This window comes from Squalius cephalus (genome assembly GCF_949319135.1).
Source record: "Squalius cephalus genome assembly, chromosome: 19".
Classification (NCBI taxonomy): domain Eukaryota; kingdom Metazoa; phylum Chordata; class Actinopteri; order Cypriniformes; family Leuciscidae; genus Squalius; species Squalius cephalus.
In genome coordinates, this window is record NC_137140.1 from 36,725,111 (window position 1) to 36,735,110 (window position 10,000).

At 47.6% G+C, this 10,000-nt stretch overlaps 2 protein-coding genes across 4 annotated transcripts in view; one reads left to right on the plus strand and one right to left on the minus strand.

Annotated features, from left to right (window-relative positions):
- lhpp (phospholysine phosphohistidine inorganic pyrophosphate phosphatase) overlaps positions 1–8,668 on the minus strand; it is a 27,340-nt gene extending 18,672 nt beyond the window's left edge. Inside the window, exons 1-2 of one of the 2 annotated variants that reach the window (XM_079850798.1) lie at positions 8,441–8,668; positions 8,010–8,217 (exon numbers count right to left, since the gene is read on the minus strand). In XM_079850798.1, coding sequence (XP_079706924.1) covers positions 8,010–8,140 — 131 coding nt within the window. In that variant the 5' untranslated portion in view covers positions 8,141–8,217; positions 8,441–8,668. The remainder of the gene's footprint in view (positions 1–8,009; positions 8,218–8,440) is intronic. The other variant, XM_079850797.1, reaches the window with a different exon arrangement.
- Positions 8,632–10,000, plus strand: part of oat (ornithine aminotransferase) — an 18,253-nt gene continuing 16,884 nt past the window's right edge. For both annotated transcript variants that reach the window (XR_013819133.1, XM_079850783.1), the window contains exon 1: positions 8,632–8,761. The gene's annotated coding sequence lies outside the window, so the exon portion shown is untranslated. The remainder of the gene's footprint in view (positions 8,762–10,000) is intronic.

The following is a 10,000-nucleotide window of genomic DNA, read 5'->3' on the forward strand; positions in this document are numbered from 1 at the left end:
GTGACAGTAGCCTAATATTCCTGCTGTCGTCTCTCATTACAGTTTTTGCCCGTTGCTTGAACACTATAGACACATGCTTAAACCAAAGTAACATAACTTGAAGTTGTTGTTACTATACCTTAAACAAAAGCGCTGCTTTGCACTTTAGTTGCAATTCTGCAACACACTTGCTCCTTGACACTACACACTATTTCATACATTAGACACTTAGTTCAAAAATGAAATCTCAGGGTACCATTGGGAAAACACATCTATTCAAAATACAACACACATTGGTTAATTGAAAAGACATAGACACACTCCTGAAAACACTTACTTACAAATCGGAACACCAATCAGCCAGCTACAAGAAGGCCTCAGTTAAGCCATTTGAGAACTTTGCAAGCATGGAGGCAGGGAGAGCTAGAGGAAGAGGAAGAGGAAGAGGAGGACAGAGAGAGAGAGGAGGACAGAGAGAGAGAGAGAGAGAGAGAGAGAGGACAGAGAGAGAGAGAGAGAGAGAGGAGGACAGAGAGAGAGAGAGAGGAGGACAGAGAGAGAGAGGAGGACGGAGAGAGAGAGAGAGAGAGAGAGGAGGACAGAGAGAGAGATGAGATGCATCGAGCAGAGAAGGAGACTGATCCAACAGAGAAAGAAGCGGATTACAGGAAAGAAATAGAAATCCTTAAGAAAGAAACTCAAGAAATGAAAAACCAGGGAGAGGAGTACAAAAATCAGCTGTCTGTAATGAGGGAAGAGTTGAGGAAGCTGAGAGAGGACAGAGAGTCCCACATAACCCAACTGTGGAGAAGCAGCCGACACAGAGAGGAGAACAGCAGAGCTCAGAGGAGACGGCTCCTCCAGCACCCAGCGGCCCTCCTCCATCCGACTCCTGCAGCCAGTCACAGCCTCAGATTATACTCCTCATGGACTCCAATGGCAAGTTTATCGACGAAAAGAAACTGTTTCCAAGAACAAAAAAATATGGTGCCCGGACACACAGAAGGCCCTGGAGCTCTTGTGTGAAGAGCAGCTGGGTTCCCCCAGCCACATTATCATCCACACCGGCACCAACGACCTCAGAGCTCAGCGAGAGAGAGTAGCTACAGTTCTCATTAATGTGACAGAGAAGGCATCCTCCAACTTCCCCAACTCCAAAATCATCCTCTCCACCCTGCTACTGCGCTCTGATTTCCACCCAGACACCATCAGGCATATAAATGCTAGAGTATCCAGAGACTGTGCCCTAAAGCCCAACGTACACCTGGCTCAGCACCCCACACTGAACCTCAGCAGCCTTTACGACCATGTCCATCTCCACAGAAGGGCAATCCCCATCTTCGCCAAAACCCTGAAGGACATCGCACTCAACCGCAGATCCAGCGCACCACAGCGACCTCATGGACACCCCATAGAGCCACTGCAGGGACACCCCTCAAAACACGACCACTTCACCTCTGACCGGAGGAAACCCACGACAGGCCCTGTGTTTCCCCCTGGAAGACACCGCATGACCCGGCCTGCAGCCCCCTCGCCTTCTCATCCACACGAACATCAGCAGCCGGGCAGCCGGAGCTACGCTGAAGCAGCCAGCCGATCACTGACCCACCCCAGCACAGTCCACAGCCAGCCGATCACTGACCCACCCCAGCACAGTCCACAGCCAGCCGATCACTGACCCACCCCAGCACAGTCCACAGCCAGCCGATCACTGACCCACCCCAGCACAGTCCACAGCCAGCCGATCACTGACCCACCCCAGCACAGTCCACAGCCAGCCGATCACTGACCCACCCCAGCACAGTCCACAGCCAGCCGATCACTGACCCACCCCAGCACAGTCCACAGCCAGCCGATCACTGACCCACCCCAGCACAGTCCACAGCCAGCCGTTCACTGACCCACCCCAGCACAGTCCACAGCCAGCCGTTCACTGACCCACCCCAGCACAGTCCACAGCCAGCCGTTCACTGACCCACCCCAACACAGTCCACAGCCAGCCGATCACTGACCCACCCCAGCACAGTCCACAGCCAGCCGATCACTGACCCACCCCAGCACAGTCCACAGCCAGCCGATAACTGACTCACCCCAGCACAGTCCACAGCCAGCCGATCACTGACCCACCCCAGCACAGTCCACAGCCAGCCGATCACTGACCCACCCCAGCACAGTCCACAGCCAGCCGTTCACTGACCCACCCCAGCACAGTCCACAGCCAGCCGATCACCGACCCACCCCAGCACAGTCCACAGCCAGCCGTTCACCGACCCACCCCAGCACAGTCCACAGCCAGCCGATCACTGACCCACCCCAGCACAGTCCACAGCCAGCCGTTCACCGACCCACCCCAGCACAGTCCACAGCCAGCCGATCACCGACCCACCCCAGCACAGTCCACAGCCAGCCGATCACCGACCCACCCCAGCACAGTCCACAGCCAGCCGATCACGGACCCACCCCAGCACAGTCCACAGCCAGCCGTTCACTGACCCACCCCAACACAGTCCACAGCCAGCCGATCACTGACCCACCCCAGCACAGTCCACAGCCAGCCGATCACTGACCCACCCCAGCACAGTCCACAGCCAGCCGATCACTGACCCACCCCAGCACAGTCCACAGCCAGCCGATCACTGACCCATCCCAGCACAGTCCACAGCCAGCCGATCACCGACCCACCCCAGCACAGTCCACAGCCAGCCGATCACTGGCCCACCCCAGCACAGTCCACAGCCAGCCGATCACAGACCCACCCCAGCACAGTCCACAGCCAGCCGATCACTGACCCACCCCAGCACAGTCCACAGCCAGCCGATCATTGACCCACCCCAGCACAGTCCACAGCCAGCCGATCACCGACCCACCCCAGCACAGTCCACAGCCAGCCGATCACCGACCCACCCCAGCACAGTCCACAGCCAGCCGATCACTGACCCACCCCAGCACAGTCCACAGCCAGCCGATCACTGACCCACCCCAGCACAGTCCACAGCCAGCCGATCACTGACCCATCCCAGCACAGTCCACAGCCAGCCGATCACCGACCCACCCCAGCACAGTCCACAGCCAGCCGATCACTGGCCCACCCCAGCACAGTCCACAGCCAGCCGATCACTGACCCACCCCAGCACAGTCCACAGCCAGCCGATCACTGACCCACCCCAGCACAGTCCACAGCCAGCCGATCATTGACCCACCCCAGCACAGTCCACAGCCAGCCGATCACCGACCCACCCCAGCACAGTCCACAGCCAGCCGATCACTGACCCACCCCAGCACAGTCCACAGCCAGCCGATCACTGACCCACCCCAGCACAGTCCACAGCCAGCCGATCACTGACCCATCCCAGCACAGTCCACAGCCAGCCGTTCACCGACCCACCCCAGCACAGTCCACAGCCAGCCGATCACTGGCCCACCCCAGCACAGTCCACAGCCAGCCGATCATTGACCCACCCCAGCACAGTCCACAGCCAGCCGATCACCGACCCACCCCAGCACAGTCCACAGCCAGCCGATCACTGACCCACCCCAGCACAGTCCACAGCCAGCCGATCACTGACCCACCCCAGCACAGTCCACAGCCAGCCGATCACTGACCCACCCCAGCACAGTCCACAGCCAGCCGATCACCGACCCACCCCAGCACAGTCCACAGCCAGCCGATCACTGACCCACCCCAGCACAGTCCACAGCCAGCCGATCACTGACCCATCCCAGCACAGTCCACAGCCAGCCGTTCACCGACCCACCCCAGCACAGTCCACAGCCAGCCGGCCTCATCTCCATCCAGAGACCTCTCACACATCCAGCACATGCTGACTCTGCTGTGCTCACACCTCATGGGTTAGTGACTCACAAAAAAATGTCTGTATGCGTGCGTGTGTATGTGTTCGGTGTGAGTGTTTTATTTCTATTTATTTTAAAACAGATTCTTAGAAACCTATTATTTATTCTTCTTGAGAAAAAAAAAAGTATGGATGTTGTATGCATGTGTGTTTATTTTTATTTTATGTTTATTTTGTATCAGATTCTTAGAAACCTCATATTATTCTTAAAAAAAAAAAAAAAAAATTGTGTGTGTATATGTATACATATAAATATATATGAGTGTGTATGTGTGTATGTATATACAGTGAGGAAAATAAGTATTTGAACACCCAGCTATTTTGCAAGTTCTCCCACTTGGAAATCATGGAGGGGTCTGAAATTGTCATCGTAGGTGCATGTCCACTGTGAGAGACATAATCTAAAAAAAAAAATCCAGAAATCACAATATATGATTTTTTAACTATTTATTTGTATGATACAGCTGCAAATAAGTATTTGAACACCTGTCTATCAGCTAGAATTCTGACCCTCTAAGACCTGTTAGTCTGCCTTTAATATGTCCACCTCCACTCCATTTATTATCCTAAATTAGATGCACCTGTTTGAGGTCGTTAGCTGCATAAAGACACCTGTCCACCCCATACAATCAGTAAGAATCCAACTACTAACATGGCCAAGACCAAAGAGCTGTCCAAAGACACTAGAGACAAAATTGTACACCTCCACAAGGCTGGAAAGGGCTACGGGGAAATTGCCAAGCAGCTTGGTGAAAAAAGGTCCACTGTTGGAGCAATCATTAGAAAATGGAAGAAGCTAAACATGACTGTCAATCTCCCTCGGACTGGGGCTCCATGCAAGATCTCACCTCGTGGGGTCTCAATGATCCTAAGAAAGGTGAGAAATCAGCCCAGAACTACACGGGAGGAGCTGGTCAATGACCTGAAAAGAGCTGGGACCACCGTTTCCAAGGTTACTGTTGGTAATACACTAAGACGTCATGGTTTGAAATCATGCATGGCACGGAAGGTTCCCCTGCTTAAACCAGCACATGTCAAGGCCGTCTTAAGTTTGCCAATGACCATTTGGATGATCCAGAGGAGTCATGGGAGAAAGTCATGTGGTCAGATGAGACCAAAATATAACTTTTTGGTCATAATTCCACTAAACGTGTTTGGAGGAAGAAGAATGATGAGTACCATCCCAAGAACACCATCCCTACTGTGAAGCATGGGGGTGGTAACATCATGCTTTGGGGGTGTTTTTCTGCACATGGGACAGGGCGACTGCACTGTATTAAGGAGAGGATGACCGGGGCCATGTATTGCGAGATTTTGGGGAACAACCTCCTTCCCTCAGTTAGAGCATTGAAGATGGGTCGAGGCTGGGTCTTCCAACATGACAATGACCCGAAGCACACAGCCAGGATAACCAAGGAGTGGCTCTGTAAGAAGCATATCAAGGTTCTGGCGTGGCCTAGCCAGTCTCCAGACCTAAACCCAATAGAGACTCTTTGGAGGGAGCTCAAACTCCGTGTTTCTCAGCGACAGCCCAGAAACCTGACTGATCTAGAGAAGATCTGTGTGGAGGAGTGGGCCAAAATCCCTCCTGCAGTGTGTGCAAACCTGGTGAAAAACTACAGGAAACATACCGTGATAACGTGTTAAGATGTTTCAGTACTGTGTATGGTAAATACAGTAAAGTTCAGTATACACAGTACTGTAAAAAAGAAGCAGACGAGAACAATTTGTGGTTGCATTTTTCTACCGAATGTCTAAAAGACCTACTGGGGGTGGACGCCAACGCCTGATCACCCAACAGCAGGAACCTAGTCAGAGCAAGCAATGCAATCCGTCTCCACCAGCTACAGCAACAAATACTGGCAGATAGGCAAGCATTCAACAACATAAATCGAGTGAGCATCACAACGACCGAACGGATCTTGGTAAAGCACAACATGACCATGAAGCAACTGCACAGGGTCCCATTTGAGAGGAACAGTTTCAGGGTCAAAGAACTGCGACATGAATATGTACAGGTAAGTGTTTCAGTCCTTTACATTTACAATAAAGAATGGGTGCAGTCCAGTAACAGATGAATATGTACCGCTGGATTAGTACCACATAGATACATTCAGAAAGCTAGACAGGCACCTGTGTGGGGTGGGTCGGTTCTGTGTGTGTAGTGTAAGTGTGTGCTTTGAGTAAAGCCACCCACAATACGTATTTTTTGTTACAGAGAATCTTGGCCATGGATGGAGCTGGAGAGCCGCATGAGTGTGTTTACATTGACGAGGCTGGATTCAACCTTAGCAAAAACAGACGACGGGGACGTAATATAATTGGCCAAAGGGCAATTGTGCAGGTCCCGGGGCAGCGCGGGGAAACATCACACTGTGTGCTGCCATAAGTCTTCGAGGGCTTCTGCACCATCATGCCAAACTGGGTCCCTATAATGCGCAACACATAATCACACTTCATGATGCGGTTGTACAGGATGGACCAGAGCAGCCCAGGGTTTGATGTTGTCTGGGATAATGTTAGTTTCCATCGGGCTGCTCTGGTCCAGGACAACCATGATCAGTTTGAAGTTGTGTACTTGCCCCCTTACTCGCCATTTCTAAATCCTATAGAGGAATTTTTTTCCGCTTGGAGATGGTGCGTATATGACCGCCAACCACATGCCGTACGCCTCTTCTGCAGGCGATGGAACAGGCCTGCGGAGACACTGAGGTGAGGTCAGTCCAGGGATGGATTCGGCACACAAGGGGATATTCCCCCGATGCTCAGCGAGAGACGACATCGCTTGTGATGTTGATGAGATCCTGTGGCCAGACCCCAACAGACGGCAGGATCCAATAAGCCCACTTGCGCACAATTGTGTTTTTCTGTGTTTACAGTAGTGTATTGTTTGTTTTTATATTTGATTTAACGGAATTGATTTTATAAAGTAGACTAGTGTGTTGCTGCTGATCTGGAAGTGTATTCATATGATGCAAGTGGATATCATTTTGTCATCAGAGTGACATTTTGACAAAGGATTGTTAGGTTTGGATAGCAGAGTTTCAATTTGACATAGATGTGAATGGTTTATTTCCCAGTGTTGTGTCTTATTTGCTTGTGTGTAGAGTTTTGACACAATGAGCCAAATTTAGCAAAACGAGTGTAAGCAATAGGCAAAAACTGTATTTACTGTATTCTAAAGAATATACTTTTGGTTTACAGTACATATGTTTATGGTTTTGTTGTATGCTACTGTACACAACAATAATGTTAGACCTAATAAATATTTTCTGTTTCTACAGTGCACTGGTGTTTACAGTGTGCTTGTTACATCAGATTACTTTCCCTGTAGAACATTGTATTGAAATATAGATATAAGCCTATGAAAGACCAAAGAGCTTTAGATTTAGAACAGCAGTGTTTACATGGTATATCCAAAAATGTATTATTATGAAAGAAGTGTTTGCCATTTGATGCAAATGCTTCATTCTGACGTGTGTTTATGGCATTTTGAATGCAGTGTTGCATTTTGAAGGAGATGTGAGGCGTTTTGCATTTTGTGTGTGCAGTTTGGGGAATTGTGTGTAGAGTTTTGAAAAAAGGAGACTTAGTTTTGACATGTGTAAGCAATTGGTAAAAACTGTAATGTTAATAAAACAACAAAATACAGCTTTAACAAAGATGAAACTATATTTCATTTCTACAGTGAACAAATAGTGCTCTTTTACATTTGGGCTTAATTATTCACTTCTGTACCGGAACACTACTGTTAGACTTTAACTTTGTTATTTAGTGTTCATCTCTGCTTGTAATTTGTGTATTTGTTCTTATTTTATTACTGACTGTTCACTTGTTTTTAATAATTGAACTTTATCAGTTAGGCTAGTAGTTTTTGATGTGGTATCAAAGTACTTCAAGTGAGCTTTAAGTAATAAATGAAAAGCAAAGTTACAATTTTGTGATCCGTTCCACCACTATATACCATAAATCAAATCATATTACATTTTTCATAAAGATATGACAGAAATAATAAGAATAGTATGGTAGTATGCTATATTTAGTATGCATTGAGAAAGTTTGCATACTATGCACAGGACAGACAGACAGACAGACAGACAGACAGACAGACAGACAGACAGATAGATAGATAGATAGATAGATAGATAGATAGATAGATAGATAGATAGATAGATATACCGCTTGACTGCTTCTATAGATCCGGGTATCGCTTGTCCTCCTCCTTCTCCACTATCATACAGAACTCCACACATGTCTAATATCACTCCTTTCACACTCTTCAACCACTCCATTCCGCTCGCGGCTGTCATGCTGTTGACGCTCCTGCGCGTGCGCGGCACACGGCCTTCTGGGAAGTGAAGTTCTTCTGTCGCACGTCACGATGCTACTAAAGTATTTGCATGCCACGAAAAATGACCTTTGTTAATTAAATGTATTCTTTGTATGAAGGCTTGTATTGTATTTTCGTTTGTTTTGTATAAAAACAATAATATGTTTATAATATTATTAATTGAATTAATAAATTTTGCCCAAACAAAATATTTTGGACAATATTTATATATTTTGATTTTAAACTATAGCAGGGGAAATAAATTACTAATGTATATTACCATGGTAAAGGTTTAGGCATCCCGAGGCAACCCTGCGTCGGTGTTGCGTCACACTCTGCATCTGTCCCGAGCCTCGTCGTCACGCGCTCAATCACTCGAACTCCATCACTTACAGGTGCAATACAACCATTAAAGTGTGTAATTAAATGTATTTTAAAGAAATGTTCCACATTTCTGCAGAAAACCGGTCAACGTTGAGCAGCGCTGAAGCGAGTTGCGTCATGACGCAGAGTGACGTGTTTGCGTTCATTTGAATAATCCGTGTAGAGGCAGCGCGAGACACGCAGCAGATCAGACCGAACCCGCACGGACCCGCAGCAGGTAAAACACACACTTACACACACACAAACACACACTAACCGGGTTAAAGCGCGTTACGTGACGAGAGAAACACACACGGGTGTTAGATCAGATTACAGCGCGAGACGTGAGGGCTGATGAATATTGATAAGACGAGGATGTTATTGCGCTCACATCAGCTTCAGTGATGAACATAAGGGTGATGAAGGTGCTTTCCCTCTCGCTGTGTGTGTGTGTGTGTGTGTGTGTGTGAACAGATTCGTGTGGGATTCACAGAGTTTATGCAGTGATATATATTTTATTTTATGTAGTTACTTTATTGAACTTCTTTGGACTGCTGTGTAACTATATTAGTTATTATTATATATTTATTATCTGTGTGTGTGTGTGTGTGTGTGTGTGTGTGCGTGTCTTTATTTAACTCTGGCAGGGCTCGTGGTGGGTGTTTTGAGGGCAGTGAGTGCTCAGCCAATCAGTTGACGCGCGAGAGGTCACGTGGTCACACGCCTGCTATAGGACTGACACTTGCTGAAAAGTTTCTGCGAATGTTTAATAATTAATGAGAAACTCTGAGCCGAGACTGGTGATATTTGCTCATCTGAGATCATCAGCGCTCTATTAATTACATTCACTTCAGAAAGCGTTATTGGCATGACAAAAAAACAAATACATGTTGTATAGCCAAGCATTAAAACAACATAGAAAATTATTTAGAACATTTAATAAAGCCGGTACAGAAAATAATAATAAAACTAAATAAAAAGACAATATTAAATGTATTCATGGCTAGATAATAATAAAATAAAGAAAGAATAATAATAAAAAATAAATATTAAAAAGATTATAATACAGAAATCATGTAACAACTGAACTTAGAAATGGAACATTATATACGTGTGTGTGTGTGTGTGTGTGTGTGTGTGTGTGTGTGTGTGTAGGTCTGATGAGGTGTGTGTAGGTCTGATGAGGTGTGTGTGTGTAGGTCTGATGAGGTGTGTGTTTGTGTAGGTCTGATGAGGTGTGTGTAGGTCTGATGAGGTGTGTGTAGGTCTGATGAGGTGTGTGTAGGTCTGATGAGGTGTGTGTAGGTCTGATGAGGTGTGTGTGTGTGTGTGTGTGTGTAGGTCTGATGAGGTGTTTATAGGTCTGATGAGGTGTGTGTGTGTGTAGGTCTGATGAGGTGTGTGTGTGTGTAGGTCTGATGAGGTGTGTGTGTGTGTAGGTCTGATGAGGTGTGTGTGTGTGTGTGTGTGTGTAGGT